The sequence below is a fragment of the Myripristis murdjan genome, chromosome 15 (assembly GCF_902150065.1).
Source record: "Myripristis murdjan chromosome 15, fMyrMur1.1, whole genome shotgun sequence".
NCBI lineage: Eukaryota > Metazoa > Chordata > Actinopteri > Holocentriformes > Holocentridae > Myripristis > Myripristis murdjan.
Genome location: NC_043994.1, coordinates 7265608 through 7291176, shown reverse-complemented (window position 1 = coordinate 7291176; position 25569 = coordinate 7265608). Strand labels below are relative to the sequence as shown.

Below are 25569 nucleotides of genomic sequence, written 5' to 3'. Positions count from 1 at the left end.
TTTTGTTCAGTTTTAGCATTTTAATTTTTACAAAAAAAGAAAAACAAAAATCTCCTCACTTCAGTACGTACACATTGCACTAGGCAGAGAGCCTTTTTTCATTTTTTTTTTTTTAACCCATTCTTTTCCAAACTGGAGTTAAAAGCATTAGCAGCACTGACGGAAACAATCAGTGCTGGGCTTCCCAAAACAGCCCTCACACCGAGATCAAATCTGATCCAAAAGTTTATAGTGTGGCCGAGGTGATCAACTGGCACTGGAACCCCCAAGGCAGACCCAAGAGAAAAAAACAGAAAGTTGTGAATAACTATTTCACACAGTGGTGATAAACCTGTGCAGAAATGTGGCTCGCTTCATCTCTAGATCCATGTTCTGTCTGCTTTAGGATCATTAAATGTAATCTTAGTGCCAAGTGGTCTTTGGGAAACCTGGCCCTGAATGGTTGAACAACTTTATCAACAGACAGATTGCTGGTGTAGAATATATCATTATTATTTACAAAATCTCTGTACAATCAAATACACATGAATGAAAAAGGTCTGTCCACGAGTCAAGCTTTCCAGAAGACAGTTTTCTTAAGGGTTGGATACGTTCACGCTACACGATTAATGACCAAGTTTAGCAGCAATCAGGTATTCCCATCCTTTTCAAGGGGTAAAAACTGTAGCCTCAAGTACTTTGTAAAAGGCAACACGATCGACATTTGACAGATGATAGCCATATTTATCTCAGTGAGCGGTAGGCCAGATAGGTACATCTGATGTGATCCCAGCCTTGCAGTATTAGTGTGAAATGGTTAGCATGGCTTGCCCCTAACACAAGGAAGAGAAGGTGCCTTGCTCTATCGATTGCGCTGCACAGGATCCCTCATAAGACATTTACAAGTGTGTCTGGAATCCCCACTGTGGCGCTCAATGAGATCACAAAAATCCTGTTGTGAGTGTCCACCCTTAGTAGTGTGTTACAACTAAATCAGCAATACAGAAACTTCAAGGGGAGAAACTCTCTCCATTGATATTGTCATATTTCTCAGGGGAAAAAAGACAAACGGCGTTGCATATTTCTTTTTAAAACATTTACAAAAATTGAAAATCAACTCCGCCTGTCCTTTGTAGCTTTGGAGAATAGTAAGGGTTTGTTGGTGCAGGCGCTGAAACGTTAACAAACAGATAATGGAGAAGTTACTGCATAGCCTCTTCATTGGAGTTCACTATGAGTGACGCATCATTTACCATTTGGTGGACGCCTTTTTCCAAAGTGCCCTACAGTACTGTAAAAACTCTTTAGTATGGGTGGTCCCAGTGAGAAAATAACCCCAAACACGGTTACAAGGCAAACTCTACACCCTAAAAATGAGCAATCACAACTTATCAAAACAGGCAAACATCCACATTACAGCAAATCATTAGCTAATTTACTTAAATGACTCGACTGCTGTTTTGTAGCCAAATTGTTGGTCACTACACACATCTTTGACATAGATCTTAAAAAGGACCGCAATGGGACAAACTTTAAAATGATGTTAACAGTGCTGCAAGATGACATATTGCTTTTCATGAGTTTCATGAGTGAAGCAAATGTATTTCACTCTGATTTTGGTGACCACACCTCTGTAGCTAAAGCAGTACAGAGAACAGCAGACAGCACATAGCAGTAAGTCCAATGTCCTTCTAAAACGCTAGAATATTATAAACCCATGATGTACCCATAGTAAATCTGTCTGAAATACTAAATTCAACATTTAAAATAATAATTGGGGCAAAATACTTGATAAAGGTTGCAATAAAAGTTTCCTGCAAGACTCCTGTTGGATATGCTGAGTATTTAAAAAGGTCCTTGTTTGCAGTACAGTCCACTTTCTCAAGTGCAGTGTCAAACAACAGCATTTGAATCAGCTGCGTCAGCATGCCTGGAGTGCAACAGGGGAAGGGGTTTACAGTTTTGCACACAATCGGGGGAAAAAAAAAAAAAAAAAAAAAACATGAACAGAAATCAAATACAATCACTCAGTATTTTTTGATTAAAACCGGAACTATTCAAATTACAGAGACTGAGATAACTGGCCATAAAACAGAACAAGAACAATCAAATAATGCAAATTCAACAATGTTCCCAAACAAAATCAAAAGCATAAAATATGATGCAAAAATGTGTCAAAATCCAGTTTTGATTACTTATGATACTTGAGTTCTGAGAGATCTTATCTTTAAAGATGGTTCTGGTTTGCAAGAATATGCAAAGTTGGGTAAAAATCTTAAATATTCAGTTTTAGTGGAGGTCACTGGTACAAAAGTGAAGTCTTTGGATACAGTCTTGGGTGAGCTGTTAATGCCCATGGCACTGACATCCAAGCTGGTGATGTGTATTATCTACACTGTGTGTACCAGGTATTACAAATACTCAGTTACCACTCTTTTACATAACTGACAAGTACATTGTTTAAATATACTCTCCATCGATTTGAGGATCAAGTCAGAGTTAATACTCCAATACGCAATCTGTCCCAATTGTCATAAAAGCCTAAAAACTTTTCCAATTTGATTTACTCTGCCCTTCACACATGAAATGTTTTTTTTAAATCAAATCAATAAGGAATCATAATTTTCACCTGAAATTTGCCTTCCCGGTCTGTTTCATGGAAAAAACAAAAATCATCTGGTCCTAACACTTGGTACATACTGTTTAAAATAATGTTTTTACTGCTGGATGAATTCCAGCAGTACCTTAAAAACCTTTTCAGGTGTGACCCAGGGACAAGCCTCTTCTACTGTTACGAAGCAAAATAACCCTTTCAAAACACAAAAAGGAACTGAACACCAAAACCGATAAAGGCATCAACAATTTACAAAAGCGCAATGTGGGCTCAACAGGGGGAAAAATTATATCACACAGGAAAATGCAGGGCACAAACATAGTCTCAACTAGGCTAATGTACAGTGAAGGCAACTGATGGGGTTTTCAGAAGAGACAGAGGGATGGCACGAGATTTTAAAGCTACGTGGCACCTGATAGGTTGATGTGATTATTATTAACCAGTCATGAGAGAAAGGAAGGCAAATTATATGTATTAAAACCCTGCAAAGAAACAGAAGAGAATGGACAGCACCAGAAAAGGATATTCTACAACATCATGTCAGCAGAAAAGAAAAAGGTGGGGGGATACTGACTCACTGTTGTCTGAGCAAAGGTTAAGGATCTTAACTGATCCCCCTCCAGAACAGCAGTACAGAACTTTTAGGTTATGTACTCTCCTTTAAAAAGGACTGCAACCTGTTGTGATTTTGTTCCATCAATCGTTCTCATATTTTTTATTTATTTATTTTTCAGAGTAAAACCCTTCAAATAGTAAAGCTGATGAATGTTACTCTGGCTGAGAAGATCAGCAAAATGTTATAAATATTTACTTTCTTATACCTGGGTGGCCTGTAAGCTATTTACCCTACATAGCTTTGCACTGATAGCCCAAAAAACAGGATCAGATGGCAGCAATCAGGCTGTTAGTTGAGTTCAAAGTTTAGTCCAGAGGCAAGTTAGATGGTGAAGAGGACGTCACTGCAAATATTCTTCTACGTCAATGAGACACACAGCATAACATCACACCAGTGGGTAAGCATTTAGGCCTCATCATGTAGCTCTAAAGTGGCTACATATCTGAGATATAAAAACTTCCAGAAGAAAATCCCTGTCGAGAAAATTCCCAGTGTAGAACCGGCATTTGTCTGTCAGATGCCAGGCTTGTTTCTTTGATCTATGGAGGTACTGATCAAGCTGAAGATGGTTAAGAGGTATCAAAATAATAATAATAATAATAATAATACTAATAATAATTACACTGACTAAAAAAGGTTGGAGGGTGGAGGTGATTCCAAAAACAATAATTCCAGAATGGAAAGGGCACAGTTTCTCTGCTAGAGAGTAAAGGCAGGTAGACAGTGGCATGAGGAGACTGCAGTGGGCACTCTGCAATGTGCCGAGACTCCAGCTTTACAGTTCAGCTGCTTTGACAATAAAATAACAAGACGACAGGCCAGCCAGAGCTCTAACACCAACAATGATAATAAGGCTCTAAATATCCAGGCAGTGAGGGGGGGAAACATCAGGCGAGAACAATGTCATCACAGAAAACCAGAACCAAAGTTATGGCACACACTCTGTGAGAAATTCCACCTTTTGTGGTCCTATTATAAAATCCCAAATGGCTAAAATAAACCACCAAGGCCCAGTTTCGCTGAGGATTTCCATGTGTGCTAGTGAGTATGATCACCTGTCCTGTTTCCTTAAACAACTGAAGTGTAAAAAATTTTACAATTTGCTCTTACAATGCAGTCTGGAGCTAATGTTGCACCCATGGTTTGAGGTTGGTTGCTATCTAGCACAAAGCATTTAAAATTGTCTGAGAGGCCTTCCAGGATAAAAACGAACAAACTGATGGTGATTCGAGGCTGGTTAAGCAGGCATGTTGATCATGTCCTGTGCAGAATATCAGACATTCCCATTGTTTAAATGAAAATTCACCTCGTCAGAATGACCATCAGAACAAGTTACATCCTGATGTGAAAAATATCTGCAGTGTAAGCCCTACAGAAGACTGAGTCTAGTTTAACTGATCCTGCTGCTAGCCATTTCACATCACTATCTTTTAGGGTTTTCTGTTGGCAAAAAACTTTTGGTCCTCACTGTCTTAAAAGATGGTATCACTGTGCTGTGTCTGCATCTACAGCAGGACTGACCAACGTTTTTTCTGCCCAAAATAAACCATGCTGGGGCAAGCAGCAACAGCAGCAGAGTGGCACAGTGTGCCAAGAGACCGTTCTTGAACTGGAGGATCAAGAATCCACATTGATGAAGTGTCCACGAGCAAGACACTGTTCCCTTTGAGCTCCTGGCTGCTAATCTGTAGCCTGACCTCTGACCTCCCTGAAGGAGGGGGTAAGAGAAAAGAGATTTCCCCTAGGGGGAATCATAAAGTATCCTGTCATGTTTCACACATCACATAAAAACAGGCCTGTGAGGCAGACTGGGTCCCAAACCACAGATACAGAAATGCCAGTTGAGAGAAATCAACAATGCGGACACAGTTGTACTGCTATCTGTTGGAAGACAATGTCTTGGTCCCATAATCAAATATGATTTCTAGCAGGTTATGTCTGCGTGGATGGCAATACAGTGTTATTATTGTTGTTTATGTAGGCAAACAGAGGGGAGACAAACAAAAAGCAAAGGCCATGTACAGTGAAGCAACAGAAAGAAGGAAACAAAAAGTGTTTCTCCTTCGTATCTGAGCTGAAGGAGGCAGGTATCATAGGAATCTTTACAGGATTTGGCTTCAGTGCACTCCTTTAAGACTATGGCATGGGGGGCAACTTTTTGTGCAACAAACTAGTAACCACATTGCTGAGGTACTGCCGGCTGCTGGTTTGAACTAGGTGATCATCGCCTGTGGTGCCATCTGGAGCAACATTACCCAAACCTTCAGCTATGGCCACCTATTTGCACACTGACAAATGAGGAAATGAGGCCACCGTGGTCAGCATTGGCTGATGTTTGTCTGACTTCTGTCTTGAGTTGCTTGTGGTGTAAATACGCAGTCATCATCGTTCTATAGCAAATACCTATTGACTGGAAGATATGTGATATGCTGTCATATGCTTTGTTGCACAAAAAGTCACCCGGAGCTCCACAGCCTAAAGGACTTAATGCTACAGTAGCTATTTACACAAACACACACAGTATCAAGAAAGGTAAAACGCTCTGAGTCCATGCGCCCTCTGACACAGGACTGATTACAGGACACCATAAATTAATTATTACAATATTAAAACCTCTATTGTTTGGAGACTCTGGAGGGGAAATTCAGGAGACTTATATTAGAGCATATTATTATTTACATGTGTTAAATTATTAAAATGGCTTTTCTCAGTTTCTTTTTTTTATGTCCTCACACCCTAGTTTTCCTTTAGCGGCCTCTGTGAAAGGGGCCGTTCAGCAGCTTTGAAGGCTGATGACGTCGTAGCATCACGGGTTCAAGACGTCACAGCGTTTAGGGTTGGATGACATCGCCTTTTCAAGGGCTTGTGATGTCACAGCACAAAATTTCCTTCATTGCTCCTCTGTCGTCTTGAGCAGCTCCATCAGCGCTCCAACGGCTCCAAAATAACCCTAGATAACATACAAAACATGTACACGCACACGCAATCATGCACACATAGATACACACACAATACTTCACTAAGCTTCACTGGGTATTAGCAAGTTTCAGAAAACCAAATGTAAAAGGTAAAACATTTTAAGATCCTTTTAATGTACCTGCAAACTAAATCAGAAACTTTAATTTGATAGTCTGGCTTTCTTTAGTCCAGTACTGACCTCATGCTCCAGGAAGAGGGCTCTGAGTTGTCCTTTGGACCAGAAGTCCATGGCGTAAGCTAGCAGTTTGGTGGACACTGTGTTGATACGAAGGAAGTTCCCGACAAACACCACACGTTCGATTTTCTGAAGGAGGAGACAAAAGATAGGGTCACACAAATAAAATAACAGCCCACTTTCGAAGAACACTCAATAAATAAATTTAAAAAAAAAAAAAAAATTAATTGTCTAAGTGTACCAGCAAAAATCATGTCAGAGAAAATATAATTTGCAATTCAAGACATACCAGTGATTCTGCATGTTTAGCATAACGTTAACAAAATGTATATACTTCATGTTTCTGCTAATCTTTTCCCAAAGCAAGTAGTCATGTATTTTTCAATATTTTTCTACTCTTTCCACTAAAATATGTAAATGAACATTCAGAGACTTCAGACTTTCCTTACACCAGTGTTGCATCACTGTAAAAAAGTTGTCCTGTCCTAAAAGCAGCAGCACTGTTGTGTTTTGATCATTTGAAAATGGGTGAAACAGTGCAACAGTCCCTCCACCAAGGAAAATAGTCCCCAGGAAACTGCTTTCCACAGTCAATTATCAGTTCCATGGTTTATGAATGCTGACAACTGAGAGAAGCGGAACATCATAAGGTGGCCAAAAATTCTTATTTAAAAATCAAGGGATTTTGATGAAACATGAAATCTTTAGAGCTGATTTGCGAAATGGTTTCTTGCAATGTAAACTGCGGGGAATGGTAGTAAATGGACCAAACATTCAGAGTCAGGTTCCTTTAAAATATCTTATATTAAGTAAACAATGTGAGAAGCAACACACTCCATACATAACCTATATTACCAAATATTAGCAGAATGGGTGAATCTGTGGGAAGGAGGAATTTCATATCAATATTCAATCTACTGACTTAACATTTAATTACGGGAAAAAATTAAAGGCAATACAAAGCTCAAGAAATGAAATAGCAATGAGGATCAGTAACCATACAATTTCATACATTTACATCTAATCTGACACAGATCTAATTTTGTGCTGTTCAACCCGCTAAGGACAACACCTCCTCTAAACCACACGGTGGCACTGGAGAGCCAATCAACAATCCAAGTGAAGCTCTAGAGTGGAGCCAACTAGAAATCACCTTATATTATATAATAAAAATTTAAAAACTTTATTCTCACATTAGAAATGTGAGGAGTGGTGTTTTTGTGCTGAGATTTTGCTCAAATGTTAACAAGATCAATGTCAAACATTACATGGTAACATTTGGCTGCATTAAAATTCAATGAATGCACAACTGAGTGCTTCACTGCATGTTTATTCAAGTCATTACAAAACTTCACATGATCATACAAAGTTTCATAAAACATTTACAAGCTATCAGCAACTCGGTACGATTTAAATTTCAATTTTTTTCCTAAAACGTACCTCAGCTTCATCCAATGCTCTACCTGTCAACTCTCCCTATTTCTGGTTGAGGCTGGAAAATTAACTCAAGCTACCCAATAAATGTTGACATATCTAGGCTGTGGCAGGTATGAACGTCACACAGAGGTGAAGCAGTGACAGAATTTGACAGATGGAACCAGCAGAATGCAGGTTATCTTCATGCTGTGGCAACATGCCAAAAGCCACAAAGCGGCAATGCTGCATTGTGTCATTTTATTGGATGCTTCATACAATACAGTGACACTGTCTGTCCATCTGTATGTATTAAGATGAGAAAGGTATGTTGTCTTGCCTGTATAACTAGTCGTACAGTATGTGCTTCTATTAAATATCAGATACAGGCCAGTTACGTGGTCTACCTCGGATATGAAAGAGGTTCCTCTGTGAACAGAGCTGTAAAACCTGTTATGAAATGTTATTTTTGCTGTACATTTCATGCATTTCTTTTTTTCAAATTTTCAGTAAAATTTTTTGTAAATTAATCCTGCGTAAAAGATCTAAAGCATCACAGAGTTTGCAGTGGGTCACCTTGCCTCCAAGAGCTGTTAACCCCAAAAGAGTTTCATTGGTTTGAGTTTCAGTGGAGAGATTTCCTGTCCCATGATGCTCTAAATGCTGTTTCAGAGGTTTTTCCACCTTGACAGGAATGAAATTCTAAAGAAAACACTGCCTACTATTTTCCTTTCATCACAACGGTGATCCTAGTGTGCATGCTTGTCTTCGGTGTGGCTCTGTGTGCTGTGATAGCCCTGTACAATGCTGCTTGATCGCCATGCCACAAGGCAACACTGTAAAGAAGCTCACAGCACACAGAAATACTCCAGTCAGCCTCAATGGCAGAGCTTCGCTCCTCCAGGGCCTAGTACACTAAACTGTTCATCCATGCTATGTATGACATGCTAGGTTTGAGTTTAGTCATGTTGAAAATGACTCAGAGTGTTTAGCACATACTCTGTTTACTCAGAAGAAATGTGTTGATGTTTTCACTGCAATAAAATGAAATAGATATTACAACAGGAATTATAATCTGTTTACCTTCCTGACACTAATTCTAAGCAGCTTATAATACACAATTAACACCACTAATGTGAAGATTTTTTTTAATCAAAGCAAATACTTAAATAAAAATACAATTACAACATATATTTCGTAATCTTTTGAATCGTGTGTTGTCACGCAACCGCATTAGATAACCATTTTAGATGACGACAGCAAAGTAAAAAGACAACATTTAGAGGTTCGCAGCGTTTACACTTGCTCTGGGACGGTTTTTATATTATTGTTCGGAACAGTACTGAACCCCCACAACCGCGATACCATCGCCTATCGTGATGTTTCACTGCGGACATCAGAGACATCACCCAACCCTAGTGTGGACCTTATTGATGTGTGCGCATGCTGTACATTCTATGTTATTACTCATGCTGATTAGGAAAACATTAGATAGAGTGTCTATGTGTGTGCCTCATTGAAAGATTACGTGTGCTATGCATCCTAAGTCAGTTGTCATGCTGAATGGCAAAGCTCTGGTCAGTGTGTGTGTGTGTGTGTGTGTGTGTGTGTGTGTGTGTGTGTGTGTGTGCCAGGATGCGTAGATATTTCAACACAAATGCATGAAAAGGATCCTGTGTGACTGGTAAGAGTAATGATTATCATTCTTGGCTGAGTAAATATTGTTTAAACCACATATACATGTTATGACTGATGGTGAATAGAGTTATTTTATCCTCTGTATGTGTATGTGTGTGTACCTCGTTGACGGCACACATGCGTGCAATGGATCCTATGTTGTTAGTGATGGTGACCAGCGTGGCTCTGGCCAGGTCCTCCTTACTGATGCTGTCTCGCTTCTCTTTGCTCATCATGTGACCAAAACTGGAAGACACCGGACAGAACAGCATGTTAAAGTTAAATCTACTTTAATCTGTAGGGAGAGGGAAAAATTCCAAAACAAGATGCTTGAAGAGCAAGACTTTCTCTAAATGTCAGAAACAACTCTCAATTAAAAACGTGTGTTGTTTTTAATAATTGACAGGATGGAACATTGTAACAAGGAACAGTGATTATAATCTGATGACTGTGGGGAAATCTGTTGATCGGTTTATTTTATGGCCTAACCTTTGAACACAGAGCTGCATATTTACTGTATACATGCTAACACCGGATTAGCAAGGGAGGAGGGGTGTAAGTATGTGTGTGTGTTCATACTTTTGTGTCATACTATTATCAGCCATCTATACAATACGTTGCCAGCGACAGTGCATGTCTACAAACATGTTAGCATGACTGTGCTTTGAATGCTCATGTTTTTGTAGCTACTGAGACTTTCTTCATCATGATCTCCTGTGTTTACTTGTGTGCATCATTTTTTTATTTTGAGGTCACAATTTACAACAATGGGGGCAATAGTTGGTTCTGTGTGTGTACAACTATTGCTGGTCCTTGTTATTGTTCCCTTTTTTGGTTCACTTAAACCATCATCTTCAGTATTTTGTGTGAGCAATGGAATTTAGTCAATCAAAGCAAAGCCCTTTATGTAATACTTTGTTACCTCAAAAGCACATTGTGCACCTGAGTTAACACTTTACCACACAATGTTTTTCCCCTGGAAGACTGCCACCCCTGGACTCCATACAGCTATAACGTTGCACACATGGTCTTCTACTGTAGGCCACTGAAGCAGTCTGAGGCTTCAACTGCCTTGCTCAAAGCACACTGGTACTGGGTACTGGTCAGGGACCTTACTGCTGCTCACCAAGCCCACCTGGATGCGACGGCGGAGCCCTGCAGGCCGAAGCGCTCGTAGTCTCCACCATAGATGTCCTTCACCAGTTTGTCTACGTTCGTGGAGTCACCCTTACTGGCCATTTCCAAGGCCTCCTCGAACGTCTCACAGCCGGTCAGCAGGCAACACAGGCCCAGGAACGTGCCACCACCAAGACTGATGGGAGGGGGAGGGAGGAGAGATTGTAAAGGGGGTGAAAGAAAGAAGATAAAGCAAAATGGAGGAGGAGGAAGGAAAAAAAGAGAATGAAAAGAATATAAGATTAATTAAAATGAAACATTTACTGTACCTGTACCTAAGCTGATTGCAGCTGTGTGGAGAACTACTGCATAAGTTAAATTTCCCCTCAGGGACAATAAAGCTCTTTTCTTAAAAGTCCTCAGAAAAGATTTAAAGAGTAGTGGGGCGGCTTAGCTCAATATATCACAACAATCGTTCATTTTGTGATAAAAGCACCAAATTTGGTAGATGTGTTGGTGGATATATTTCAAACAAATCTGGATATTGGGCCATCACAAAAGCGCCCCCTAGTGGCCATAGCAGGCATTTGATTTGTTAAAATGAATAAAAATATAAAAATGATTCATTAAAATATTTAAAAAATGTAAATACACATTAAATTAAGAAAAAATACAGTTATACACACTCAGTTTCTCAAACACTTTCTGCCCCCCCCCCCCCCCCCCCCCCCCCCCCCCCCCCCACCCCCCACCCCCCCCACCACAACCACCACTGCAAGCCAGCTAGCCAACGAGCTGGCTAGCATATATTCAGGACCGAAAATTGAAAAAAGCCCCTTAGGAAACAACATGGAAGGCATTTTTGAGGAAAAACACTTTATCTGTTGTTTCTGTATGATTATTTAATGCTGAATCCATTTCTGCTGTATGCCAAGCTGTAAAAGTTACAATTTAGTCATAATTATTGATTAATTAGCATAATTATTGATTAGTCGCCCAAAGTCAGAAATGGCTATCAGTTTCCTATTTGTCAATATTCTATATATGATTGTTTGGTATCATTGTAAAGGGGACCTTCTCAGCTTTCATTTAAGCCCATGGGCGTCTCTTTCTGACAAACACAGAGGTCACATGACCTCCTTAAACCATAAATTACACACATTTTCCCACATTTTTCGCCTAAACTATATAGTTTCTTTTATCCCTGTGGGATCAAGGGATATCAAGGACCCAAAAGACAACATCCACAATACCTAATGGACTTTGAGGATTCAGGAAATGTATGATATACCCACACTATTTCTTTGTGAGAGGCTATTGTGAGCCTTAAAATAGCAGTAACTGACTCAGGCCCATTCACCTCCATTCATTCTCCAGCATTACATAAAAATGACCTCACCAATTGTTTACTGTAGATATAATGATATTATTACTAATACAAATGTAATAATAATCAAAGGCCAGGTAGGGGGGGGGGGGGGGGGGGGGCAGAAAGTGTTTGAGAAACTGAGTGTGTATAACTGTATTTTTTCTTAATTTAATGTGTATTTACATTTTTTAAATATTTTAATGAATCATTTTTATATTTTTATTCATTTTAACAAATCAAATGCCTGCTATGGCCACTAGGGGGCGCTTTTGTGATGGCCCAATATCCAGATTTGTTTGAAATATATCCACCAACACATCTACCAAATTTGGTGCTTTTATCACAAAATGAACGATAGTTTAGCTATGCCGCCCCACTAGAGTGGAGCTTTGGTTGATCAAAGCCAGTTACACACCTTAACCTAACCTTAACTTGACCTAACATGACTACACAAACACAAAACCAAGCTGATTTTTGGTGTGACAGATCAAATGGAAAGATTTACACACACACACACACACACACACACACACACACACACACACAGAGAGCAGACGTCACGGTAGGCAGCAATTCAGTCACGAGTGCTATTTCCAGCAGAGGAGGTGAGAGGTGTCGTGTCATAATAACACTTTCGCATGTGTGCACAAACACCCACATGCACACACAAAGTTTTAGGCTACACACACATGTAGATCAACATACACACACTAAAACTCTACCTTACATGACACAAACATGTACACACACACAGTAACTGGCCACCTGCCATGGCGCCTTGATGGATGGCACTAACACACCTTAACCAAGCAGGCAGGTGCATGTGCACACACATAAACACACACACACACACACACACACACACACACACACACACACACACACATGCGCGCACGCACACGCACACACACGCGCACACACACACGCACACACACACACACACACACACACACACACACACACACACACACACACTGAAAGTCATTGTGTACAGCTACCCAGTCACATTTGCTATTTACAGTAAAGGAGGTAAAAGGTGACTGGTTGAGTATCATGATAGCATGTGCACACACACACTCAAACGCACACTCACACGCACACACACACACACTCATACTAACACACACAGTAAATATAAATACAATGAATAAATTCAATAAACAAGTGACAGAAAGGCTGGCTGGTCACTCTGAAACCTGTGTAAGGAAACGTAAAACATTTAACAACTTGTCTGTGTTTCCATGTCAACATAGTTGTGTTATCACTGAGACAATTGTCTTCAACAATCTAACACAATCTAATCAACAGTCTCTATTGCATAAGCCTCAACTGAAATACCTGTTTACATGTAGCAGTGAGAGATGTGGTTGGAAGTCAAACACACAATCCTGCTCCACAGTCTGAAGTTAGTGAAGATCTAAAATGTTTGCTCATGTTTGTGACTTCTTGCACATTTTCTTATGCAAAAATGAGTTCAAAATCCATTTATTTAGAGTTTTCACTGCAGAAGTGAAGTAAAGCAGAGCAGTCTCTTTCTCAATGTGGAGTGGATATTAAGCAAATTCAAGTAAATGTGTAAAATTCGAAAAATGAAAAAGAAAATCTAGTTCACACAGGTATTACACCTGTGAACTCATTTGGGTCAAACTGACTCACTGGGGAAAATAAATCATTTTGGTATATATTCAGACTTTAGGCTAGACATTATGAATACATTTTCTTTTCAGATTTTGCTCCAGTTTTACCTTTCTTGTGTGGAAAACAAATAGACATGATTGTACACTTATGTTTACACTCACGTTAGGTTTTGGAGGGTGGGCAGCGTGGGGGACAAGCTTTCAAAGCCAGACAGCTAGATAAACTGATAAACTAATCAATAAATCCGTCATTATCGCTCCCTTTCTTTTCATTGGTTCTTTCACTCTCTCTCCCTCTGTTTCTTCTTCTGTCATTCCTTACCTGGCCCCTTTGACACATCTGCATTTTCCTGTTAGTTCATGGAAAACCAAATCTTTTTTTCTAGTATGTGCTTTGGTGTTAAATTCGATTGTGCTGTCCTCACCTGGTCCCAGTCACCCTTTTGTAGTTGTCCTGTGAGTACACAGCCAATATGGAGACCCCGGAGCCGATGTTGACCAGCAGCATGGGGAAAGGGTTGTCCAGGCTGCAGGGCCTCTTCACGCAGCTCTGGGTATCCGACGGGTTTTGGAAGTAGTAGCACTCAGGGTGACCATTGAAGCCGACCCGGTCGACAAATAGCAGGCCACGGATCAGGCAGTCCAGCTCGTCCAGCTTCAGCAGCTCCAGGTCAGCCATCTGCAGCACAGGAGGAGGAGGAGGATTAAAATAAACAGCTATAGCCGAAAAAGTGAACTTATTTGGGCCTGTTTACATACAGAGAGTGGGAGCTTTGCTGACACTAAAGACTATCTGTACACACCTAAACCTAACTCTTGCCAGCGGTTTTCATATTAATCATTCTCACATCCCCTGAAAGGGTAGATTGGCTAATGTTTAGGCTTCAAATGGTTCTCAAAATGCTTTGAGTGTACATGAGGTCTCCCTCAGTTCACCTCGGTTCATGATACAATGACTGTATAGACAGCTGGACAATGTTCACCATCTCCACTTACACAGAGGGTTAGTGAACTCGAACTCAGACAGACAGGCACAGAGACAGACACACATATGGTGCACTCAGTTCAAAATTCCTGTTTAGGGGTCTCTGCACTCAAAAGGATGAAAAAATAACTGTAAATATTTTAACTGCAGTGAGTGAGACTGTGTCAGTGCCTATAGCATCTGGAAATGTCTTTATGTGTTCTTGCTGGTATGCAATCATTTGAGTCTGGAGTGCAGTGAATACAAATGTAAATGTGCACTTGATTTGAATTAATTCCCAAGTGTCCCAACTGCACAGCTAGAAACTAATTATACTATCTTCACACTGTATTGTCTTTTCTCAGATATTTTATATGTGATTACATATTAGCCTATGCAACAGGTACTTTTACCCAAGCAACATGGCTGATCAAAGATGCTGTCCACCTGTTCTGATAACTGCCATAAATGAAGCCTAGTATTGCTTTTCTGGCCGCTTCACCAATTCTTGCAAATCCATAAGGCCAATTGTCACTGTGTCTTGTTTCCTCTCATTTTACCACTACAAACCTTAGCAGGCACAGTTCACGTTGGTAACCACAAAATAAAGATCTAATCTAATTTAAAGACCATAATTCACTCAGCTGCAATGCCGCTGTACTTACAATCAAAGTAATAAACACTTTTGATTGATTTATTGTATGGTGAAGAGGGGAAGGGAGACAGGAATAATCCTGGGATGAGAGAGATAAAATGCAACATGTTTTGTCATGTCACAAAAACACAATATGCACCTTAGCCCTGGTCTGAGGGGGCCAGGTGTAGACAGGTTTCTCTGAGAGACACGTCTAGTGATGGTTTAGGTTGAAAAGATGCTGTGGATGCTGGCAAGATCAGCCAGCAATTCAGCTACACTGATCGGCTAACCTTCAACAACTTGCCTACTTGAGAAATTAACTTCTACTTGTCTGTGCAGTTAATACATACAGTAGAAACAGATAAAGAAATAGATAGAGTAGAAACACAAAGAAGAAAGAAAAGAATTGAGTAACAGTCAACACAAACTAACCACTTCAGAATAGATATTTTATATGAAATACTGTTTAATTACTGCTCATATTTGGAACTTGTTGTCCACACCACACTTAAAGCAAAATCTGCCACAGAGGTCTCTAGTTATTCTAATCATGTTGAAAATAATGACTGTAGTCAGTCAAGACCTTGGTCCCAGACACCGGGAACCCCTGTGAAGGATAACTCCAGCGTTTTTTGTTGGTATCAATATCAATGTCAGTGCCAGACTGTAAAAAGAAATTGTTCTTTGGTTGAACTGTTCGAAAAAAACAGCCTGTGAGCAAGGGACACGATTAAGCACTCATTTGTTTTTAAGGGTCATGAGCCAAAAAGGTGCAGAAATGCTGGAATTACTGGTTGGGCAAGCTAACAGTGCGCAAACATCTGGCAGACAAAGAGACAGAAGGCAATCATACACAGTTATTACAAAGTGTACTTGGATTAAATCCAGTTACCCTGGGTGTCTCAGTTCACACGCCTCCTTCCACAGCCTCCAAGACCCTCCCAGGTGTTCACACTGCACCATCACAGAAAATTTTGTGTACCAATAAGTGCAGTGGGTTAAATTTATTTGCATACTGAAATATGTTTGCTACTGTTAGAAATGTACAGGCCTCAGTGGTTGATCTCACACCAAGGCCGTGGTCTTCTACTAACTTTTCTGTCATCTCCCAACAGGGTACTGGGTATGGTTTCTATGGTATTTAGGCTTCTGCAATGGGTCTGTTACAGAGCTAAAAAGGCTAGACATCCAACTGACCTCTGAAACCCCGTGCAAAAGTTGCTTAAAGAGCTGAGCATGTGAAATGCCTCTGATTCTGTCAGGGCCATTGCACTAAGACATCTCTTGATGGTCTTTTCTTCTTTGCAATCTTTGGTGTCCCAGTCAAATGTTCATATTAAACTTCTGACAATGTGGCACAATACAAATTGTTAGGACACAAACACACACATCCTCTCTCTGGCCATAGGCTTGCACACACTGTTGTCACTCACCGTGCGGAAGTCATTCTCAAATTTGTATGCCCCTCCACCAGTGGCGCAGAGTGTTGTGTGCAGGCTGGAGAAATTCTTATCACGTCCCATCTGGATGAAGCGATGCATGGCCTGTGTCGGGAAGCGGATGAAGTGTAGGTTTCCTGTCCGGCCACACATGGTCAGGTTCCTCAGCTCAAGGTGGACGTCGCGGACTCCTGTCTTGCCTAAGAGGAAGAGGAAATAGGCACACATTGAGGGCATCTAGCTTACACTCATATTCAGCTCAACAGTAGCTGGCTACCAAAAGTGTCTGGGTGGTATTACACAGAACCCAAGTGCAGATGTGCATACCGTAGGCTACGTTGGAGGTGAGGTAGCGGCGGATGGACTTGAGGTTCTCCACCTCCTCCTGTTCTTCTTCTGCAGTGATATCAACGGGCTCAAAGTAGACCAGCTTGACCAAGGTTCCACCAATGTCCATACCAAACCATGGGAAGGCTGGAGGTGAGAGAGAGGGGGAGAGAGAGAGAGAGAGAGAGAGAGAGAGAGATCTTATTAAACAGCTCGTAGTAATAAAACTAGAAAATACAACAGTGTTCAGTAGCTAACATTCAATCTCCTTAAATAATACATTTTAAACGCAAAAAATTCACAAGTATTAAGTGTTTCTCCTTGAATTTTATTTGTCATTTAAATGAGATTATTCAACATACAATTTTGCATATTCGGAGTTACTATTTATCAATATACTATATATGTAATCTATTACATGTTGTTACTGAGAACACCGCTGCAGGTCAGATGGAGAGGAGGGGAGCAGCGACAGGAGGCTGGCTACTTTACCAGCTGGAACATGGAGTCCAGCACAGAAACTTCTAAAGCACCGCCGGCTAGAAAACACACGGCTCAACAAGAGCCAGGGTTGTCATGGAAACAGACTTCCGAGACAAGTCCTCCCCTCCCCGACTCTCTCTCTGTCTCTCTCACCTCCACTCTCTCTTATGAATTATTGGCATGAATGATGCAGAAACAATATTGCCAATGTTATAATTACAATTTGAAATATGTCAGAATTTAAGACGCTAAGTAGAAATTTATTTTTACCTGTGTCAGTAAGTGATGATATGTGTTTATCAGTGTCCCTTTATCTGGGTTAACGGGGGCTGCAACTCCTTCACCTGTAAATATCTGAAAGCTTCTGGTTTCATTTTATGTGTGCGAATTGTGGTATTTCAGTTTCTGCGTGTTGCTCACAGTAGAGAAGGAAGTGCATCTCTGCCTCCCCTGTCATGCAGTGACCACATATGTGCTTCTCAGTGGCTAGCCAAGTCTTATTGTGCCTTCCTTTCTCTACTGCCAATTGGTAGTCACTGAGCCTGTACTTGGTAAGAATCAGTCACTGCTTTTTCTGACAGAGCGGAGATAATCTCTCTGTTCAGAGCTAGACAGCAAACAATTTTGGCTGTTTACTTGTTTCTTCCATGGTTTAAACATGTCTGGTTCATAATTTGGTTTATTCTAGTTATCTTTTGTTCTGAAGCTGTGTGAGTATGGGTAATAACTGTGTGCTCCAACTGACTAGGGCAACTTAAATTCAAATGGCTGCAAATGTTCAGTGTTCTCTTTTCAATGCAAATATAAAGAGAAGTTTTCCTTTGTATCTGTCGTAAATTCTGACAAAATTCTGACTGGGGTCTCTAGATCTCTAAGGGGTTTGTGTCCTATTGTAATCTAAATGTTGTAAGGTAAGTCCCCAGACCTCAGTAACAGCCTGAGGTCAATATATTTTACTCTTGTAGCTTTGTTCTCCAACATATTCACTGCCATTTTGAGGCTCTCCGATGCTGACAGTATTTCTCTCTTTAAGCTTTCCATGTAAATCAAATTCTTCATTCTCTCTTGCTCCATTTCTTGTTGGTTCCTTTGGTTTGTTCACCCCCCTCCCTCCCCCTACATTTACCTTACTGGCCAAGCAAAACATGACAGATAATGAATAATATCATTGACTATATGTGACAATATAGTTAAATTTATCAATGAATAGACAAGCAAACCAAATATGCATTAGTAATGACAGCATGTAGGCTAAGGACACTTGACTGTTCTCCCTGTCATATTATAGCAGTGTTCAGTGCGGAGAAACTGGGTTAAGCGTACAATCAGGGCTGCTAGTTTCTGGGGGGAAATGCAGGCATCAGCAGAAAGAGGCAGCATGATGTAAAAACGTGCCTTGACATCCTGGTGAAACATCAGAGAAAACTAAAACAGACTTGAACCAGAATGATTTTTCATTTATAGACAAGGAAAAGCCCGTAAAACTAAAAATCTCTCTGGATTTCATCAAATGCTTGACTACATGGCCACTTAGGCTATGTCTTGCTTACATGGCTGCATGGCTCTCCAAATGAAGTCTTAATGGGTCAACAGACATTCAATATTTGACCCAAAAAGCACCCAAAGCATGTCTTTTTCAATAAACTGATTACTTGCTCTGGAAATGGAAAATGGTGGGAAATTTCGGTCCAGTTCTGCTTTAAGCAGATACAATAAGTTAGGCTATGCTAGCAGCCACCTCAACACCATTTGGAGATCTTAAGACCCATTCATATCTATGGCACTTAAACATATAATTTTTTAACAAATTAACAGCATATCTATGTTCCCAATACAAGGACAACTAAAAAAACATACAAAAAACTTCACTATATTTTTTGCTGTATGTCAGAGTGATGTTCAGGATGCACAGAAAATGATAAAGGCATTTTCAATCAAGTAAATTAATGTTCTGAGAAGGAGGTTCACTGCAGTGATTCTTTGTTTGCAGATGAAGCGGCCACAGGCATTGCTATAGTGTGAATTACTGACCAACAGTGTGTAGTGTTACACTGTAGTTATCTAAAGAACCATTGCTTTACACAGGAATAGATCTTTATTCTATTCCAAAAATCTACTTAGCTAACAAAACATTTTGTGTCTAGTTGAAGTTTGGGATTCACCCAACTGCTAGGGCTTCACTGGTGCCTTTCAAACCTAACCTAACTTGGGACTATTTCACAATAAACTCCTTTAGTGTGGTTATTCTGTTGGGCCTGCGAAGACAAAGTCCACCACCAGATTGCAGCCTTGGTAACACAACTCGTGCTTTTAGGTGACGGGTGGGCCTCATGTAAACATTTCTCAGCAGACAAAAAAAATGTTAAGAGCTCATCGATTTTTAATGCTAACAAGTTAAACTGACAGCACATGTAAATAGTACGTTACACCCCTCAAGTCCTTGGATGAACCATAATTATCCTCAATGCGATGCCCCTTGTGAATCATTTCATAGGTGAGGGGTGTGGTGCTGTTTGTTGTGGTTTGGAACAAAGATGTGATAACGCCTTGTCAACTGAAGAGTTACTAGGACTAAGCTATAATCACAGACAATGAAACTGCAGTTTTCCTCTTTTTTTTCAACAGTTAACATGGCCATTTATTTGCAGAGTGACTTTCATGACCCCATCGACCACTGAAACTCCAACACATGATGCCACTAGGACTGGTAATGCAACTACTTCTATTGTAACTGCTACTGCTACCTTTATTGGTGCAGCCACAACAAACACTGCTGCTGCTGCTGCTGCAGTGAGTAGTGTTGGATTACCTTTGGTAGCAGTCACCTATCACCTCCTTGTTTTTGGATGACATTTAATAGTGGTCCCCCATCACTCACTGATATCCTGTGATTTCTATACACATAAACTGAATAGAGACTTCAGGGTGTCAACTCTAGCGGACAGATTTGGAATTTTAAAAAAACAACAACAAAAACAAGATCCTATCAAAAGTAGGGGACTTACACTGCAATCACAAATTTTTTCTTAGTACTTTTTTTCCTTTCCTTAGTTTTTGTGTATACAAAAAAGGTCTGCTACACAGTCAGTGAGAAAAAATAAAATAATGATAACAATCAAAACAAATAAATGAATCAATTAAATAAGTCATTTGAAAAAACAAACAAACAAACAGCAAAAGAGAAGGGCACGGGTTGCAATTCGTGATACAATGAAGATGATTCAGACAAGAGGAAAGGCACATCTAGGTGGTCGTAAAAATTCCATTTTTTCTAAAGTCTTTCTTCCATCCCCTTTTGAGGTCAAAGGGTGAAGGTCAGTTTCTCCGATGAGCGGATAGAGTTGAGTCAGCTATCTCACTGATCAAAATGGGTTCCCCTGTATGTCACTGGAGCCAATTCTCATGGTATGCAGGGAGCTAATTAGATATTTGATATTTTATTATCACTATTATAAAAATATAATAATTGTTATTATTATATTTTAAATTGTTACTCATGTTCACTAGTTAGTGGAAATCTTTTCAGATGGTGTTGAACATGAAACTCGCTTGACAGCATTTTTTTGCTGTGGTTGTCATCATCTGGCCTTCGTTATTACTACATACACCCATAAGAATAAAAAAGGTGATCAAAAACAAGATGTACATGAAGCACCAGAAATAACTCTGAATTGTGCAACAGTGGAACGAGAAACATTATCTCCCTCAGCGATAGACAGTAAACACTACAAGGAACAGCAGCACTGTTAGAGGCCAGCCAAGACACATGACGTGTGCATCAGCCTCAAGTGACAATCACACTGTGCTGCTCAGTTTTAGCCACTCTCTCTCTCTCTCTCTCTCTCTCTCTCTCTCTCTCACACACACACACACACACACACACACACACTAGCAGTGTGTATGAGAGTGATCTAGCAGCAAAAAAATAGTCATTATATTGGTAAATATTTGGAAATTTATTAGTAAACATTATTATCAGTAATGTATTAGTACATTTTTACATGTTTCATCAATGAACATACCTACATAAACTGCTTTTGAACTGCTTACACCCAAACTGCAGTTTCACTAATAGGTTTCTATCACTGATAGCCAGTGTTTTTTTTTTTTTTTTTTTTGCAGATGAATAACTTTTTTTTTTTTTTTTTTTTTTTTTGTCAAGGTGGAAAAACCCCTGAAACAGCTTCAACAGACAACCATAGGACACTAATTCTCTCCACTGAAACTCAAGACTAATGAAATTCTTACAGGGCAAGGTGACCAACCACACCTCTTAAATGATAGGAGAAATTCTGGGATAGGTGAAGCCTTTAAACAAGCAAACAAACAAACACATATGAGTAAAATATAATTATATAAAATTATCATAGAACATGGTTTTACAGACTTTTTACATCATTGCGGTCACGAAGCAACGCCTCATGTTGGCATGGAAGAACTCCAGTAGGCCAACAGCAAATGTTTAGAACAATATCGACAAAATTGAAATGTAAACAAAAAAGAAACTGCAGTCAGACGAGGGTCATGTTGGAAAATAAACATGACAGAAGACCCCATACCTTGCGTTATCATGTGAAACTCTTTAACTGACCTACTTCTGTTGCCTAAACCTTGAGGCTAACGTTCGACATGCCTGTCTCTGATCTTTACCCTAATCTTGACCTAGTAACCTCGATAAAATAAACCTTGAAGAATAATAACCTTTGTATATATATATATATATATATATATACATATAAAGTTAATCAATGCCCTCAAGGTATTTTGAGAGCAGAAGTGTTAACCAAAGGGAAGTCAATTGTAGAGCAACAGGACATTTTATGTAATGAGAGGGATGATCTGTTATAGTTAGGCTACATTTATCTGGATTTTTTCCTAATGCATACTGATACACAAGGTAACCAAACATACATTGTTTTCTAGGAAGTAAAAGTAAAAGGATTTTCATGTTAAGGTACAAGGCAATAAAAATATTGAGGCTTTGTGTCATTTCCTGTTAAACAGTTCTGTATTATGGCATGGAAACCAGGTGAAAAGGTCTTCTTCTTTTTTTTTTTTTATCTCTTTGGGACTTCAGAAAGGCATTTCACAGGATTACAAAGGTTGAAAACATCCTTCTGAAAGTAATTCACTTATCTCATAATGAACACTAATCACTTGTTTGTGGTCGTATGTCAAACCTCAAGCTTACACTGATTGTACAACTGTCAGGCTATACATTTAGTCTAAATGCTATTTATTAAGCACATTTCTCTCATAAATTTCCATGTGCTCTGGAAAATTAACACCGATTTGGAGGACAAAACAAGGACACAATGCCTGAGGGAGACACTGGCTCTGTCTCAAACCCAAAGAAGCTTCTTATTTAGGTGGTATTTTTCGGTAGGAAGTCAAAATTTTCAAGTTGTAGTGCTGTCTCATTCAGGGAGCTTCCTTTGAAATTACATTGTTTTGGCTGATGAAGGAGGCAAACACTGGCTCCTTAGGTGTAACAGGACATCCCAAAACCCCACATAACATCATTAAATCAGTGAAGAAGAAACAACATGGCTTATTTTTCAATAACTAAGCAAAGCTAACTACCATATTTATGTAATTTCTTTTACACGGTTCTGAAAAAGCAAGTTGACCACACTGCTGGCTGTCAGTGGAGTGTAACACGGAACTGTGTTGAAGCAACATGACACTGATTTTAGGCTGCGTCAAACTCCTCTACCTTGTACCTTATTAATAGAGAGTTCCCAGCTGAGTATTTAGGATACAGGCTGGAGAAACCTGGGGTGGGTGGGGGATGGGGGGTGAGAGGGTGGGAGGGGGGCAACCCCCTCCCTCAACAATTACTGTCAAGGGTCCCATTAGCAAACTGATCAACGACACTAATCGATACAGTGGAGCTGCCCAGCGGCCAACAATACAGTGCACATAGGTGATGCTGAAATGCTGATTTCCAAAACCACGAAAACTGGTTTCCTAAATGAAGCCTAGAAAAAAAGACCTCACAAGTGACCATTTACCAAGGAGACCGTAGTGGAAATTACTTGAATTTGCTAAGTAAGTAGAACTGGAAAATTATTCTCATTTGAAAAGAACTAAGAATAAACATTAGTTTCTAGACAAAGGAACTTTGTTAGATGCCATCTTTTCCATGCAATTATAAAAGCATGGGGATACAAAATTCAAAACAGAATCTTCTATGTGGAGATTTGGAAATTACACCAAAAAGTGCACCAACAAAGCCCAGCCAAGTAACTCTTCTCACCTCACCTCTGCTGACCACCCAGTCACAAAATGTTCCACAGTTTCTTAATTTCTGATATTTCTGACACTTGCAGAGAGCTAATAAATGCATACTTTGTACTGGGCATGATGTAATATTTAGCAAAATACTAATACTTCAGCATAAATTTACTTAAGTGAAATGACTAACTTTAAATAACAGACTCTTCTAAGAGCAGGCATTTTGTCACACATCACATGTAACCAGAGAAACAGGTGTTACTAATGACATTAATAAAACTTCTGTTCCATTTAATGGAGCAGAGTTTTTCCAGTGAGCCAGCATGAACAATCGCAGGGCCACTGTTCCTCTGGATGGAACAGAACCCTGATTAAAGACAGCAGTAACACCTGTGTTTACCTCTCCTATTAATGTCAAAATGGCTGCTGTGAAAAGGGGCTTCTCGATTACAGTAACAGAAGTACATGTAATTACTTACATTCATCCCTATGTCACTATTATCTATTTTAAGTTCCAGGTATAAACCATATAGTAACAATGAAACATGTTTCTCAGGAAATAAAAGGGATTTTCATATAAAATAAAACTGTTGTACATATTTTGGAATTTTTTATTAAACAGGTGTTAAAGCATGGAAAATTAGCTAACACACTGTGTCCCTTATTTTTTTTTCATTGTAACCGAAGAGCACAGACACTCACAAGTCACACACACATACACCATGTCCAGTCAAAGGTCAGTGTGACAGAGTGGGGGAGGATGGAGGGGGCATGTAGGTGAAAGGTCTCCGACTTAACACTCCAGTTTCTTGGCACTCTACCTCCACTAGGTGTGTGTGTGGGAGTGTGAGTCTCTGTAATTTCACTCAAATTACAAAGTTTACAAACCTTCATAAATGAAGTATTTTCTACCATGTTTACTGTTTAGTTTTCCAGTGTGGCCTCAGGGATTATCGGCAGCAACCATCTCTAATTCATTTTCTACTGCTTAACCTTTAATCTGAGGTTACATGGAGAGGCTGTGTGTGTGTGTGTCTACACTGCATACAGCAGAGGACAAGAACAGGACTTGTACAGTGTGTGTGGTAACACTCAAGAAAAACAAAACAATATAACAGCTGCACACTGTTATCGCTGTACATGGATACAAAAATATAAACATATTACTAAGCTATAATCTGTTCATATGACAGAGCGTAACATCACAAGCAGCTCTTTCAGAACCTATGGAATTTTATTTAAAATAATATTAATACTGCTAAAAATCTTTGTGTACCTTTTTAATTAGTTAATAAAAAATAGGCCTACTGCTGATCATTATGCTACTATCTCTTAACCCTTTGAAACCTGAGCAAATTCACTGGAGTTGTTGCAAAAAATGACAAGAAAATTATCACACAAAAAATAAATAAGAGAAAAATGGAAAAAAAAAAATCAAATCAAACAATTCTGAGATTCCAAATTTACCAGAAAAATACTAAAATAACTATCAAAAAATAAAGAAAAATACCAGAATACTAGCAAAGAAAACTGTATAAAAAACATGAAAATTACCAGCAAAATTAGGGGGAAAATACCAGAAATTAGCAAAAGAATTTGCAAAACATTTTGAAAAAAATACATAAATACCTACAAATAAACAATAAAAAAAAGAGAATAAAAATTTTTGAACTACAAAAAAATATATATTAAACTTGAAAGGTATTGCCCAAATTAATTACACATTAATTGTAATACCCTGTTTAGTGACAATATGTGAATCTCAGGCGACATATCTAAACAAGAGTTAACATGCAGATCACTGTGCTGGGAACAGCCTAAAACCCATTACTAGCGAGAAATTATCAGAATAGACAGAACAACAGGACAGTAGCCCTTTTTGTCCGAAAGGTAAACAGATGCTAATT

General features: G+C 39.4%; 1 protein-coding gene across 2 annotated transcripts in view; it reads right to left on the bottom strand.

Moving 5' to 3' along the window:
* The window catches only part of pank1a (pantothenate kinase 1a), a 32116-nt gene continuing 6547 nt past the window's right edge, over window positions 1-25569 (bottom strand). For both annotated transcript variants that reach the window (XM_030069908.1, XM_030069909.1), the window contains exons 2-8: window positions 16943-17089; window positions 16610-16815; window positions 14001-14254; window positions 10589-10765; window positions 9576-9699; window positions 6367-6492; window positions 1-6159 (exon numbers count right to left, since the gene is read on the bottom strand). In XM_030069908.1, coding sequence (XP_029925768.1) covers window positions 6100-6159; window positions 6367-6492; window positions 9576-9699; window positions 10589-10765; window positions 14001-14254; window positions 16610-16815; window positions 16943-17089 — 1094 coding nt within the window. In that variant the 3' untranslated portion in view covers window positions 1-6099. The remainder of the gene's footprint in view (window positions 6160-6366; window positions 6493-9575; window positions 9700-10588; window positions 10766-14000; window positions 14255-16609; window positions 16816-16942; window positions 17090-25569) is intronic.